The following is a 13,043-nucleotide window of genomic DNA, read 5'->3' on the forward strand; positions in this document are numbered from 1 at the left end:
ATCCGGAGAGCAGTCGTCACATGACGGCGACGGGTGTGCGTGATCTCGTGAGCCTCTCGATGCGGGAACGATCGAGCCGATCGAGGATTTGTTAGACGGACAGAAACGAGAGGACCACCGGGCTGCCTAGCTTCTCCCCGTAGTGCCGGCCGTGTTTGAGGACCGCGGGATCCTGCGTGCACCGTATTGAGCGAACGACGAGGCTCACCGTCGCGATGAGATACATCTTGGGTAACACATTCGCGATCACCGCTTCGGCAACGATCCTTATCTTAGGTACGTTTGTATTATGACAAAATAACAGACGGGGAAACGTATCGCCGTTGGGGCCTCTCGTGCCTTTGATATCCCGTCGAATTCTGCGCGCTCCGCCGTCGCGAGCGAGCGATCTCGCTGGTCGAGCCGATCCAATTCCATCGAGTGATCCTAGAATCACGCGGAAGCGTTATTTAACGTATATTGTATTTATATATTTTGTACATAATGTACTTTGTGTGTTGCAGTTTTGTATTATGTATTCACTGGCAAGGGAGAGCAGGTCAGCGTTGGATGGTACGTGTATTCGTCTTGTGTCGTTGATTTACCTCTTGTCGCGTTATTGGCGCTGAGATACCGAACCGAACGTTCGTTTCCCGTTTCAGGTTCTTGACGAATACCTCTCCGTACATGTGGTGCACGTTGGGCATAGGTCTGTCGGTGGCTCTGTCCGTGGTAGGCGCGGCACTGTAAGTCGAACGCTGTTTACCAGCTTCGGTATAGAATTGAGTGTCACGCCTGCTTATTTCACTGGCTTGTCTTTCCAGAGGTATCCACACAACGGGAGTGTCTATCGTTGGCGGTGGCGTGAAAGCCCCTAGGATCAAGACGAAGAATTTGATTTCTGTGATATTCTGCGAGGCCGTAGCCATCTACGGCCTGATCACTGCCATCGTGCTGTCCGGGATGCTCGAGAAATTCACGTACGCGACGGCGTACGAGAACGAGGCGGTCAGGAATCAGAACTGGTTGTCCGGATACCTGATGTTTGGCGCTGGCTTCGCCGTCGGCCTCGTCAATCTTTTCTGCGGCATAGCGGTCGGCATCGTCGGCTCCGGCGCTGCTCTCGCCGACGCGGCCAACTCTGCCCTTTTCGTAAAGATTCTCATAGTCGAGATCTTCGGTTCCGCTATAGGGCTCTTCGGTTTGATCGTGGGCATTTATATGGTAAGTCGATCGACGAATCATTTCTCACTGGGTAGTGCGACTCCACGTGTCCACGGTGGATCGCGGGCTTATATTTACGAATTTTTCTTACAGACATCCAGAGTGAAGATGGGCGATAAACTGTCATAAATCGCGGGAGAATGAGCTGCGGAGTATTATTGGGATCACAATGTTCCATTCCACATTTAGTCATCGGTAAAGAGGATTCTAGAGGAATGACTGCATATCTGCGAGATCATTGTGAGATCGGGGAGAACCTTCCTGATACCAATGTGCGAATTTGGTATATTACTGCATGTGGTTATACTCGTGCGATTCTAGGTGACTTAACATCCATTCTGTGTCTGTGAATATCGTCCGTTATATCGTCTTGGACACACATTCTACTTTTCTTTTTTCTTGAGACATAAAAATAGCGAAGATTATGTATGAAAGTTGCAATAGGCCGCAGTTTTTATCAGAAAGCGTAATTCTTGTTTCACACTCCGAGTGCGTTATAGCGCTCGCTTTCGCTTTCGTTAATGTATATATGTCTTGTCGATGTAAGTAAAGTATCAATACAAAATACTATAATCTATCCTTTACATTTTAATCGTGTATCTAATCGTTAGCCAACTAATGTGGGGAGATAGTTTATAAAAGTTAGCACGGATTGTCAATCCCTTAAAAAGTATTAAAAATATTTATTTAACAACTGTATAAAAGTTTCGGACTATCAGAGGTAATAGTCGTCACCGTTACTGCTTTCTCTGTTAAAAAGAAGACTCCAAGGAAGGAGACTTGTGCCTACCTCTGATATGAATAACAATTGTAAACATTCTTGTAAATGTACAATATTATATAATAATAGTTGTCGATCTCCGTAAAAATATATATCCCAATAAAGATGTAACTAAATATATCTGGCAAGTTGCATAACTAACAACTCTATTACGAGTGTAACACGTCGTGGATGCTCTTGAACGCATGTGCTAGCGCTTGTATATATTGATTGGCGTTACGGCTGCCATCATAACTTGTCACGACCGAACCCAAGCGTTTGTCCTGGATCATGTATCTAAAGAACACGTTGATTTCTGCTTTAAAAAATAACGCAATCAAAAGAACAAGGTGCTAACGATCGCACCATATCCAATGTTGACAGTAACGTAATGTGAATGCCTTACCCGATTCCATAGCCGTCGGACACGACTGGTCCAAATCCACCAGCCATCACATCCGGACTTGATAAAGTAGACGTAGACAATATATTATGATTCAAAGCATCGTAAGCCGGGTCTTGAAAAATTGCTGGCCTAACGGAACCCGATTTCTCCGAGATTCTTCGCAAGGCGAACAGATGCCTGTCGAATCCCTGGCCTGTAAAGTATCGTCAAATCTATACACGTTCTTCCAAGTCTATTTGACTTGCAAACTGCTCGATAAAGTAATTACCCATTACGGCCTCTCTCGTAAGCACGTTGTGAGCTTTGCTACAATCAAGTATCATCTTTTTCAGCTCTGATTTAGAAAGCTCGACCTGCTTCTGAGTCATAGCGACGCAGATCGCTTTAGTCTCTAGCGTACAAGGTCTGATGGTTTCTGTTCTGCCGTGCTTATATGCAGACGTGCTGCAAGATTCATAAGTTGGTACCGATTTGCCTTCTAGGGTATACAATGCCAACTGGAATGCCAGCTGCATCACGGCATCCGGACTTACCCCGAGCTTCTTACATTGATCCTTACCGAACTCCTCGTAAACGACAAAATCAATGCACAGCCGATTCACCCACTCCCGATAAGTTGCTCTCTGCTGATCGATGAAACCCCCGCTCTGCGCGTCTATAGAGAATTCTAATCTCTCTACGTTTGCGCTTTCCTTAGAAAGCTCATCCACCTCATTGGGATGGAATCTTGGTTTCTTTGATACATCCGCTTTCACATCCTACGGACGGTGAAAAAGATTTTTCTTTACATTTCGCAATTCTCAAGCGTTTACGGTTGAAATTGCATTAACAATGCCTGAGAGCTGAAACAGTGTATTGCTCACTTGGAAGTATCTGAGTACCGCGACACCATCGCCCCACGAGTGCTCGAAGTTGATCCCACCGTAACCGTCCTTGGAAACAATGAGGGAAAAGGACTTGTCAAACCATCGATTGGCACCGTCTGCATGCAAATACGTTTTAATCAAGTTGTTTTGGTCGGCGCCGACTTCGTCGTCCAGGATCATCGCGAACGCAGCCGAGTCGATTTTCTCGAGAACTTGCCGATTGCCAGTTTCGACTAGATGGGCGCGCGCCCGTGCCCACTGATCTCTCTCCGACGACGTGAGAACGCCCACGGGATGTCTGTTTGACGGCCTGTCGTCTTCCAGGATGACCTTCAGACACGCGGCTATCTCTTTAGGGCTACGAATCGAGTCGTTCGCGTTCAAAACGTCGAACGCGTAAAAGTGACCTCTCCTCAGTACGACCAGGTGCTTGGCCGCGGGATCGTGAAAGATTCTATCCTTTCCTACTTCCGGTATTCTCGTCGTATTGAATAGATTCTTGTACTGGGACATATCCAGCGGAAAAGCCTGCAACAAAGAAGCCTGCGCCGTTGAATCTGTTACAAACGCATTTCCGTCCGTCGACCTATCTCGGTGTACCCCGCGCCTAATTGATTCGTACCTTAAAGAGATAAGCGCCATACCAACTGAAGCGAGATGGGATCAGACTTGTGACGTTGCGGAACAACTGGGTGTCCGACTTCTCGGGTTTCATGTGAAACACCTCCGGTTCTAGGACGTTATTCTTGAGCGACTTTAGGAATCTCAACGACGACACGATGAGATTTGTCGCCTTCACCAATTGCGCGTCGTACTTTGGATCGGATTCCGGCACAAAGACCAAGAAAGGATTGTAATTGACCGGCAGCGGTTTGCGATCTTGCAAATACATGTCGAACCACGGCTCGCTGATGTAGCTGGTGTGCGGATTCTCGGCATTGGTCTGCAGTAACAGCTTCTGCAGGCTCTGCCCCTCACCGGCGAGGAACTTGGAGACGCAGGACGACGTGTTCTGCAACTCCTTGTCGTTCAGCAGAGGTTTCTGCGCGTTCAGATACCTTCTGCACGAGTCTTCGAGCTTCGGTATCGGTAAACGAGGCAGCGACCTTTGAAAATGCAACGTTGGCACCTTGCTGACCTGCAGAAACTGATATTCGCTGGTGTCGTAAGCTGCAGTGCTCCTGTGAAACAAAAGTATAATTGGTATCCGTTTCTTTTCGTTAAACAGCTGTACACTTAAACGTCAACGCCATTATTTTATGCAATCATTCAAATTATGACGCTAATTTTATAGTAGCTGCTTTTGCACGATGTAAAAGTTGATTTACAAAGATTGCAAACGTTAACTTGTGCGGAGCTGATCAGTCCAACACTGAGATTTTAATGCTTTTGTTAACGAGAACTCTCGAATGTTGAACTTTATCGGTTTCGAGCTCCACAAAGCAGCATTACAACCTAATTAGGTTTTAAAACTGTACGTTTCAGTAACTACAAGGTCTGTTTTAATAATCTACAACGTGCCATTTACGTCTAGAAACATTATATTTTGTACGAGCAAATCTTCAAAAATTTGTCGACAATATTGTACAAATTTATCAAGTTGCACACATTTTTTCAACTCGTTGACTACAAGATAGAATGTGTTTCTAGACGCAAAGGGGCACGTTGTAGGTGAGGAATCTGTCGGGAACCGTTCGCAATCGATTCCGATCGGAATTGTTCAATTATTTCCCAGATTTCTACGGTTTTCCAGGGAATAACGGAATAATTCCGAAAAATTCCGAAAAAAACGTGGGATCAGGCTCGTGTCCTCCCGACGTACGCAAACAAGAAGCGACACGCCACACTTGTCTCTATTGCTAGAAATACGTATAGAAAAACAAAACACTACCTAGCTAATCGCTGTGCTAGTGCCACCCCTCCACGGCTTATCTGTAATATACGTAAGAGAGAAATAAAGGAGAAATGAACGGAAAGGCGTACGATCTTAAAAATTGAACGCATGTTTGGCAAGAGGCAGGAGGTTTACCACAAGTCTGCGGGATCCGTGTCTCGTCAGGACGAACATCGCGATGCTGCCTTCGCTCCCGATTCAATTGCGCTCGAAAGAGCGACGAGAATATACAGGTATAATTTATAAAAAGATATCAGAGTTCAATGTACACACACTGACGCATGCACGTACGCACAGTAGTGGTTCCGGATGACACTATAGGGACTAGAATGTCAGAAGCTCCCCAAGTGCTCCAAGCTCCAACTCGCGCGGCGGCAAAGGAGGGGGGAGTTTAAAAACCGTCGCCACCAGCTGGCGCCACCGCGCGCGCGCGAGTTGCGGATCATAGGCGGCGCGGGCGGCGGCGAGGTTAGGTTAGGTTAGACTCCGCTGTAACGTCGTCGTTTATTCACTCTTCTATTTACGTTGTCTGACGCGCGACTCGACGCTGTGAGCGGAAAACAGGTATACAAACGGCGGGTTGTCGTCGACGCCGAACACGGGGCGGCCGTTTAACTCTCTCGTGTGAATTTTCAGTCACGAGGACCGAGGGATCCGAGCTTGGGTAACGATTGAAAAGCGTGCGCTCGCGCGGACCAGGACGATGGAGGAGGTTACGAAGTTGGAGCACCTGTCTCTGGTGTCGAAGATCTGCACGGAGCTGGAGAATCACCTGGGGTTGAACGACAAGGACCTGGCCGAGTTCATCATACACCTGGCCGAGAAGAACGGCACGTTCGCGGCGTTCAAGAAGGTGCTGATCGAGAACGGGGCCGAGTTCTCGGACTCCTTCATGGCGAACCTTCTCAGGATAATCCAGCACATGAAGCCCGCGAGGTCGTCCGCCGATAAGCCGACCTCCAAGTCGGCGAGCAGGCAGGACGAGCTGGCGCTCAAGTTCCCGGCGCTGGCGTTGCCGAACGAGGGTCTGCGCTGCGAGGCCAGGGACGGCGACGCCAAGGACGAGGACATCGTCAACGACGTGATGGCGTCCCTGGAGGCGTTCGCGCCATCCAAGAAGCAGCCGGCGGGCGCGGAGAAGAGTAACGGCAGAATCGACAACGACGAGAGGAAGAGCAAGCGGGGAAGGAAGAGCAGAAGCAGGTCGAGGGACAGGAGGCGACACAGATCCAGATCGCCGGGTCGGAAGGAGCGGCCCAGGCACCGATCGAGGACGCGCTCCCGCTCGCGGACGCGTCACAGGTCGCGCGAGAGAACGCGCAGGCGGCGCTCCGGGTCGCGGGAGCGCAGGAGGTCGCCGTCCCGCGAGCGCAGGGACGCGAGGGACGCGAGGCACTCGAGGAGACGCAACGCCGACCGGTCGAGGTCCAAGTCCGCCGAGGAGACGCTCTCCGCGGAGCCGGAGGTGGGTAAGATTTACGCCGGCAAGGTCGCCAACATCGTGCCGTTCGGCTGCTTCGTCCAGCTGGAGGGTCTGAGACGCCGCTGGGAGGGCCTGGTGCACATCTCCCAGTTGCGGCGGGAGGGCCGAGTGGCGAACGCCAGCGACGTGGTCTCCCGGGGGCAGAAGGTCCTGGTGAAGGTGCTGAACGTCGGCGGGCAGAAGGTGTCGCTGAGCATGAAGGACGTCGACCAGGAGACCGGCCGGGACTTGAACCCCGTGGTGCCGGTCGCGAAGGCGGACGAGGACGAGAAGCACCTGCGCAACCCGGACCGGCCCACCTCCCTGCTGGAGCTGCAAGGCAACTACGACGAGGACGAGACGTATTCGAGGAAGCGCGTGCAACGCCTGTCGTCGCCGGAGAAGTGGGAGATCAAGCAGATGCTGGCGGCGTCGTGCATCGACAGGAGCGAGCTGCCGGAGTTCGACACGGAGACCGGAATCCTGCCGCGGGAGGACGACGAGGAGGAGGACGTGGAGATCGAGCTGGTCGAGGAGGAGCCGCCGTTCCTGCACGGCCACGGCAGAGCGCTCGGCGATCTCAGTCCCGTACGAATAGTGAAGAACCCGGACGGCTCGCTGGCGCAGGCGGCGATGATGCAGAGCGCCCTGGCGAAGGAGCGACGGGAGCAGAAGATGCTGCAGCGCGAGCAGGAGATGGACTCCGTGCCGACCGGCCTGAACAAGAACTGGATAGACCCGCTGCCGGACGCGGAGAGCCGCACCCTCGCGGCAAACATGCGCGGCATCGGCCTGCAAACGCAGGACCTGCCCGAGTGGAAGAAGCACGTGATAGGCGGCAAGAAGTCGTCGTTCGGCAAGAAGACCAATCTGACGCTGCTGGAGCAGCGTCAGAGCCTGCCGATCTACAAGCTGCGCGACGACCTGGTGAAAGCCGTCACGGACAATCAGATTTTGATCGTGATCGGCGAGACCGGCTCGGGCAAGACGACGCAGATCACGCAGTACCTGGCGGAGGCCGGTTTCACCGCGCGCGGCAAGATCGGCTGCACGCAGCCGCGACGTGTCGCGGCTATGAGCGTGGCCAAGCGTGTGGCGGAGGAGTTTGGCTGCTGCCTCGGCCAGGAGGTGGGCTACACCATCCGTTTCGAGGACTGCACCGGGCCGGAAACCAACATCAAGTACATGACGGACGGTATGCTGCTGCGCGAGTGCCTGATGGACCTCGATCTGAAAACGTACTCGGTCATTATGCTGGACGAGGCGCACGAGCGCACGATACACACGGACGTGCTGTTCGGCCTGCTGAAGCAGGCGGTGGGTCGCAGGCCCGACCTCAAGCTGATCGTCACCAGCGCCACCCTGGACGCGGTCAAGTTCTCGCAGTACTTCTTCGAGGCGCCCATCTTCACCATACCCGGGCGCACGTTCGAGGTCGAGGTGATGTACACGAAGGAGCCGGAGACCGATTACCTGGACGCCGCGCTCATCACCGTCATGCAGATCCACCTGCGCGAGCCGCCGGGCGACATCCTGCTCTTCCTCACCGGTCAGGAGGAGATCGACACCGCTTGCGAGATCCTCTACGAGCGCATGAAGTCACTCGGCCCGGACGTGCCGGAGCTGATTATCCTCCCGGTCTACTCGGCCCTGCCGTCCGAGATGCAGACCAGAATATTCGAGCCGGCGCCGCCCGGCTCGCGCAAGGTCGTCATCGCCACGAACATCGCCGAGACCAGCCTGACGATCGACGGTATATACTACGTCGTCGACCCGGGCTTCGTCAAGCAGAAGGTCTACAATTCCAAGACCGGCATGGACAGTCTGATAGTGACGCCGATCAGCCAGGCGGCGGCGAAGCAGAGAAGCGGCCGAGCCGGCAGAACCGGCCCTGGCAAGTGCTATCGACTTTACACCGAGCGGGCCTACAGGGACGAGATGCTGCCCACGCCGGTCCCGGAGATACAACGCACGAATCTCGCCACCACCGTGCTGCAGCTCAAAACCATGGGCATCAACGATCTCCTGCACTTTGATTTCATGGACGCGCCGCCGGTCGAGTCGCTAATCATGGCACTGGAGTCGTTGCACAGCCTGAGCGCACTCGACAACGAGGGCCTGCTGACGCGGCTGGGCCGGCGAATGGCCGAATTCCCGCTGGAGCCGAATCTGTCCAAGATGCTCATCATGAGCGTGCACCTGCAGTGCTCCGACGAGATCCTGACTATCGTCAGCATGCTGTCCGTGCAGAACGTCTTCTATCGGCCGAAGGACAAGCAGGCCCTGGCCGATCAGAAGAAGGCCAAGTTTAATCAACCCGAGGGCGATCACCTCACCCTACTGGCGGTCTATAATTCCTGGAAGAACAACAAGCTGAGCAACGCTTGGTGCTACGAGAACTTTGTGCAGATACGTACGTTGAAGCGCGCCCAAGACGTACGTAAGCAACTGCTCGGCATTATGGACAGGCACAAGTTGGACGTGGTATCGGCCGGCAAGAACACCGTGCGCATACAGAAGGCGGTGTGCTCGGGATTCTTCAGGAACGCCGCGAAGAAGGATCCGCAGGAGGGATACAGGACGCTGGTCGACAGCCAAGTGGTGTATATCCATCCGAGTAGCGCGCTGTTCAATCGCCAGCCGGAATGGGTCATCTATCACGAGTTGGTGCAGACCACCAAGGAATACATGAGGGAGGTGACGACGATCGATCCGAAATGGCTGGTGGAGTTCGCACCCGCGTTCTTCAAGTTCAGCGACCCGACCAAACTCAGCAAGTTCAAAAAGAATCAAAGACTGGAGCCGCTCTACAACAAGTACGAGGAGCCGAACGCGTGGAGGATATCGCGCGTTCGCAGGCGACGTAATTAAGGAATACGCTTATAAAGTCTATGTAAGTATCATTCAACGTGTTTAACAATCCATTTTAGCTCCCAAAGTAGTGCTTGCTTCGCGTTTATGCAGCTCGCACCTACAACAAGACTTTCCGGGACGGGCAACCTTTTTCTTCTGCAAGTGTAACATATAGCATTCTTGATTCATGTAAAAGAAAAATACTTTTGTTATTAGGAAGCAAAGAATATGAAGACAGCTTATGATATCGCCAAGATGTTGAATTGATTTTATTATGGCGTCATGGTGAAAACTGGAGAAATGTAATGCGACCATTGAATTGTGTACAAGAATGCAGTTATAAAAAGAGGATTATTTACAGATCTCTGTGATGTATATATACTTGTAAACATTGTAAATATATAATCATATGCACATTAGACTTTCGATACTCTTCAACGTTTATCAAGATCTACTTCGACAAAGTACGATACATTGAGTAATCAGTCTTCTTAGAGAAGAGGGCAATATTTTAAGATCATACGTTTTTCAGTCTTTCCCCTCTTAATTAGTTATTAAATTTATTAAATAAATACATTTTCAGTAACATTCAATAAGATGACAGGAAAGATTTTCCTATTTAACTGATTCTTTCCCCTCCTTAGATTAATCTCTCACTTATAATAACCGAGTTTGTTATTATATGCGTGGACGCATATGCGTATTACATGTAACACGGCTGACGCACCATTTGTACAAAAGAATCTGTAGGAAATTTATGATCTTCCAAAAGAGACGAATTGATATTTTGTTAGCCAGGAAATATCACTTTCTTTTCCGCTTCCGCACTCATGGTATTGTTCAGTAATACCACTTCCTGATGGTATTACAAAATATATTTTTGGGAAAAGAGGATTTTATACAAATTGAACTATTGAGATTGTTGCTTCTTTTTTACTAATTCCACCAATTGTTTATAGCGCACTTGACACTCCTCCTGCGAACAATATAATTTTGAAATTGTAATAACAAATATTAGAAATGTTCCCATATAATCCGCAAAGAGAAGAGTAGATAACGTACCTTCGTCTTCCCCTCGATGCAATTTGCAATTTTTTCCCACCTATCTACAGACATGCCTTTGGGATATTTCGTCAGGGCTGCCTCTAACGCTCTTTGCTGTTCTTGACTCCACTCAGAAGCGCTGGCTGTGTTTTCACTACGAGTTTTAACCTTCCTCGGTTTGTCCTCCGCAGTAACTTCTTCCACCGTTTCAACAGGTTTCAAACCTTCCTCTTTCACCTAACGTGAAGTAAACGCGATTCAACTTCTGTTGTCGATTTAATAACAGACAAAATTGACGCAACAGTAATAACCTTCTTAGCCATGTGCGTAACTTCCACGACGGTACGATTCATAACGCTCGCGATTTTCTCCCACCGTTCTGGAGTCCCTCCGGGAAACTTCTTCACACATTTAATCAGTTCTAATATGTCATTATCGGTCCACAAGCCACCGGACACCATCGGCTTCTCGTCGACGTGATTCGTATAATCGCAGTTCTCTTTTTTAACAGTTTCCTTAGAATTATTACCGCTTCTCTCTTGCGGGGTAAAGCCAGGCCGACGTTTCCTAACGGCACGCGACGTTACTTCTGGTTCCGGCTGTTCGCTCTCTTGTGCTCTGGAACAGATGTGCAAGTTTTGTACGAGCGACTACGGGCCTCAATTCAAGAGCAATGCAAGTCAACAAACTCAAGTACTCTTATTATCACCAGTGATAAAATTTGGTCTGATTTTATCACTGGTAAGTCGAGTTGTAAGAAAAATTATTTTTTAACGGTAACTGTCAAATTACTAAGATACAAAAATGTGCTATAAAAATTCGTTTTGTTTCTTTCCAAAGCTCTTATAAGCTTGTAATATGTAGATAAAAATATTTAGTGTAACATTTATCGCAAATAGTATAAGAAAAGAGATATTTTATTTAATGATACACCTCTGTTGCGTGACAACAGTATTGACGCATTATTAGCCCAAGTTTTTTTTCTGTTTTTCTTTTAATATTTTTTACTTTTGCTTCTTTTTAGTGAGCTCTCCGTTAACCATCAAACTTTTAAAGGTGAAGTTTACTCATCTTTTTTGTAATAAAACAACAGACGTCGATTCACATCCTCTTGACTCGAGACTCAATTATAGAGAGAAAGAGACGGCTGTATACTTACAACGCCTCCTCTTCCTCCTGCTTTTTCTTCTCTTTCCTTTCTTTCGCAAGCTGAATGACGAGACGAATGGTAGAAGGTATGGCTATCACGGAACCTATTATCCACTTTGGTAACTGAATTGGAAGAGTGTTCCATACACTTGGAGTAGGAATCCTTTCCAAGATGTCGGCTAAATCTGGAACGTCTATTTTGCTCTTTCTATTCTTCTTCTGCATCTTTTGTAGTTTGCTACCTAAAACTTGCTCCTGTAAAATCATAAAGATGCCAATTGCCGCATACGAAACGAGAGGAAAAGAGGCGCCTCTACCGAGCGCAAGGAAGCGTCACTCACGTAGGTGTACCGTTTCTCGAAATACGCCGCCCAGGCTATGAGATACTGCCCTATCGTGATGACTATGAACAAGATGACGCTCATCTCCAGCAATCCCATTTTTCGGACATGGCGATAGTAATACACCGCTGACCGCCAATTCGGCAGCCCGTTAACGAGCACGTTGTCATACTTCTGCCGCTTCCCAGGGTCTTTCAAAACGTCATAAACGGCAACTAACTGAAAGAGGAAAGCCACAGTTGTCAGGACGTCAATTCGGTGAGCCGCGGCGTCTCCTCGTCGCTCCATTTACCGAGTACCTTTCTGAACTGCAGCTCCGCGTCCTCCGCCGGATTTTTGTCTGGATGCAGCTGCAGCGACAGCCGCCTGAAAGCCTTCTTGATCTCGGAGGCGTTCGCGGACTGAAGAGAGAAACAAACGCCAAGTGAATTATAATCGTCGGTCGACGCAGCCTCGCGCTCACGTCGCACACGTTCGAACGTATATCCGCGGGGGAAAGCGTACCTGCGTGACGCCCAGCACGTCGTAGAAATTTTGATTGACCTCCTCGACCACGTCGAACACCTCCAGCTCGTCATTGTCCCACGCGCGGGACGACCTGAACACGTCCAGGAGGCAGAGGACCCCGAGAACGATCGACGGCAGATTCATCCTCGTCCACCGCATGCGGACATAGCTGGGGAGAGTTAATATACACGCGCGTCCCTCCTCACCGGTGCACCGTGCGAAAAAACACCTAGGACATAGCGTCGCGCTCTCTCGCTCTCTGATCCGCCTGGTCGGTCAGCCCGGGGGAGTCAGGTTAGAGATCCTCTTTTTGCCGCAGGTGCCACATTGCCAGATTACCGTGCACTCGTTATCACGGCATCCACGGCATCCGCCGAGATTACTCGCGATTACATACGTCGACGCGCACGACGATACGGTCGATACACGGTCGATATCGCGAGAATCGACCCTCGGCGCGATGCGACCCGCCAATCCGATCGGACCGAGTTATGGCCGTATCACAGTACGCGTTGGCGCATTGCCATTGGCTCAATTGGCTGCCCGAGTGTGATACGG

The 13,043-nt window shown here is 50.2% G+C and overlaps 4 protein-coding genes across 4 annotated transcripts; 2 read left to right on the forward strand and 2 right to left on the reverse strand.

Moving 5' to 3' along the window:
* Positions 1 to 21: 21 nt before the first annotated feature.
* On the forward strand, positions 22 to 2,100 carry LOC105560588 (V-type proton ATPase 21 kDa proteolipid subunit). The gene is made up of 5 exons (XM_012009828.1): positions 22 to 276; positions 504 to 552; positions 642 to 725; positions 804 to 1,203; positions 1,297 to 2,100. The coding sequence occupies exons 1-5, from the start codon at positions 216 to 218 to the stop codon at positions 1,330 to 1,332; spliced, it is 630 nt and encodes a 209-aa protein (XP_011865218.1). The 5' UTR covers positions 22 to 215; the 3' UTR covers positions 1,333 to 2,100.
* On the reverse strand, positions 1,867 to 5,445 carry LOC105560587 (carnitine O-palmitoyltransferase 2, mitochondrial). The gene is made up of 7 exons (XM_012009827.1): positions 5,265 to 5,445; positions 5,127 to 5,167; positions 3,858 to 4,416; positions 3,233 to 3,763; positions 2,638 to 3,127; positions 2,370 to 2,562; positions 1,867 to 2,260 (listed from the first exon to the last, which is right to left on the reverse strand). The coding sequence occupies exons 1-7, from the start codon at positions 5,301 to 5,303 to the stop codon at positions 2,134 to 2,136; spliced, it is 1,980 nt and encodes a 659-aa protein (XP_011865217.1). The 5' UTR covers positions 5,304 to 5,445; the 3' UTR covers positions 1,867 to 2,133.
* A 127-nt stretch (positions 5,446 to 5,572) lies between these two features.
* LOC105560586 (ATP-dependent RNA helicase DHX8) lies at positions 5,573 to 9,863 on the forward strand. Its single transcript, XM_012009826.1, has 3 exons — positions 5,573 to 5,693; positions 5,766 to 9,484; positions 9,661 to 9,863. Exon 2 carries the CDS (start codon positions 5,833 to 5,835, stop codon positions 9,460 to 9,462), a length of 3,630 nt encoding a protein of 1,209 aa, XP_011865216.1. The 5' UTR covers positions 5,573 to 5,693; positions 5,766 to 5,832; the 3' UTR covers positions 9,463 to 9,484; positions 9,661 to 9,863.
* Positions 9,864 to 9,872: 9 nt separating this feature from the next.
* On the reverse strand, positions 9,873 to 12,833 carry LOC105560591 (dnaJ homolog subfamily C member 1-like). Its single transcript, XM_012009832.1, has 7 exons — positions 12,483 to 12,833; positions 12,278 to 12,379; positions 11,979 to 12,197; positions 11,648 to 11,892; positions 10,800 to 11,106; positions 10,507 to 10,725; positions 9,873 to 10,420 (listed from the first exon to the last, which is right to left on the reverse strand). The coding sequence occupies exons 1-7, from the start codon at positions 12,642 to 12,644 to the stop codon at positions 10,355 to 10,357; spliced, it is 1,320 nt and encodes a 439-aa protein (XP_011865222.1). The 5' UTR covers positions 12,645 to 12,833; the 3' UTR covers positions 9,873 to 10,354.
* Between the last annotated feature and the right edge of the window lie 210 nt (positions 12,834 to 13,043).

The sequence above is a fragment of the Vollenhovia emeryi genome, unplaced genomic scaffold (assembly GCF_000949405.1).
Source record: "Vollenhovia emeryi isolate VEMERY1.0 unplaced genomic scaffold, V.emery_V1.0 DF939227.1, whole genome shotgun sequence".
NCBI lineage: Eukaryota > Metazoa > Arthropoda > Insecta > Hymenoptera > Formicidae > Vollenhovia > Vollenhovia emeryi.

Excerpts from the sequence above, each read along its gene's own strand:
- LOC105560588 (XM_012009828.1), top strand. The coding sequence starts at position 216 with ATGAGATACATCTTGGGTAACACATTCGCGATCACCGCTTCGGCAACG. Across the intron at positions 277-503 it reads GGCAACGATCCTTATCTTAG|TTTTGTATTATGTATTCACT; the intron begins GTACGTTTGTAT and ends TGTGTGTTGCAG. Across the intron at positions 553-641 it reads GAGCAGGTCAGCGTTGGATG|GTTCTTGACGAATACCTCTC; the intron begins GTACGTGTATTC and ends TTCCCGTTTCAG.
- LOC105560587 (XM_012009827.1), bottom strand. The coding sequence starts at position 5,303 with ATGTTCGTCCTGACGAGACACGGATCCCGCAGACTTGTG. Across the intron at positions 2,563-2,637 it reads TACGAGAGAGGCCGTAATGG|GCCAGGGATTCGACAGGCAT; the intron begins GTAATTACTTTA and ends GATACTTTACAG. Across the intron at positions 2,261-2,369 it reads TCCGACGGCTATGGAATCGG|ATACATGATCCAGGACAAAC; the intron begins GTAAGGCATTCA and ends CGTGTTCTTTAG.
- LOC105560586 (XM_012009826.1), top strand. The coding sequence starts at position 5,833 with ATGGAGGAGGTTACGAAGTTGGAGCACCTGTCTCTGGTGTCGAAGATC.
- LOC105560591 (XM_012009832.1), bottom strand. The coding sequence starts at position 12,644 with ATGCGGTGGACGAGGATGAATCTGCCGTCGATCGTTCTCGGGGTCCTC. Across the intron at positions 11,893-11,978 it reads TCGAGAAACGGTACACCTAC|GAGCAAGTTTTAGGTAGCAA; the intron begins GTGAGTGACGCT and ends ATGATTTTACAG. Across the intron at positions 10,726-10,799 it reads TTACGCACATGGCTAAGAAG|GTGAAAGAGGAAGGTTTGAA; the intron begins GTTATTACTGTT and ends ACTTCACGTTAG.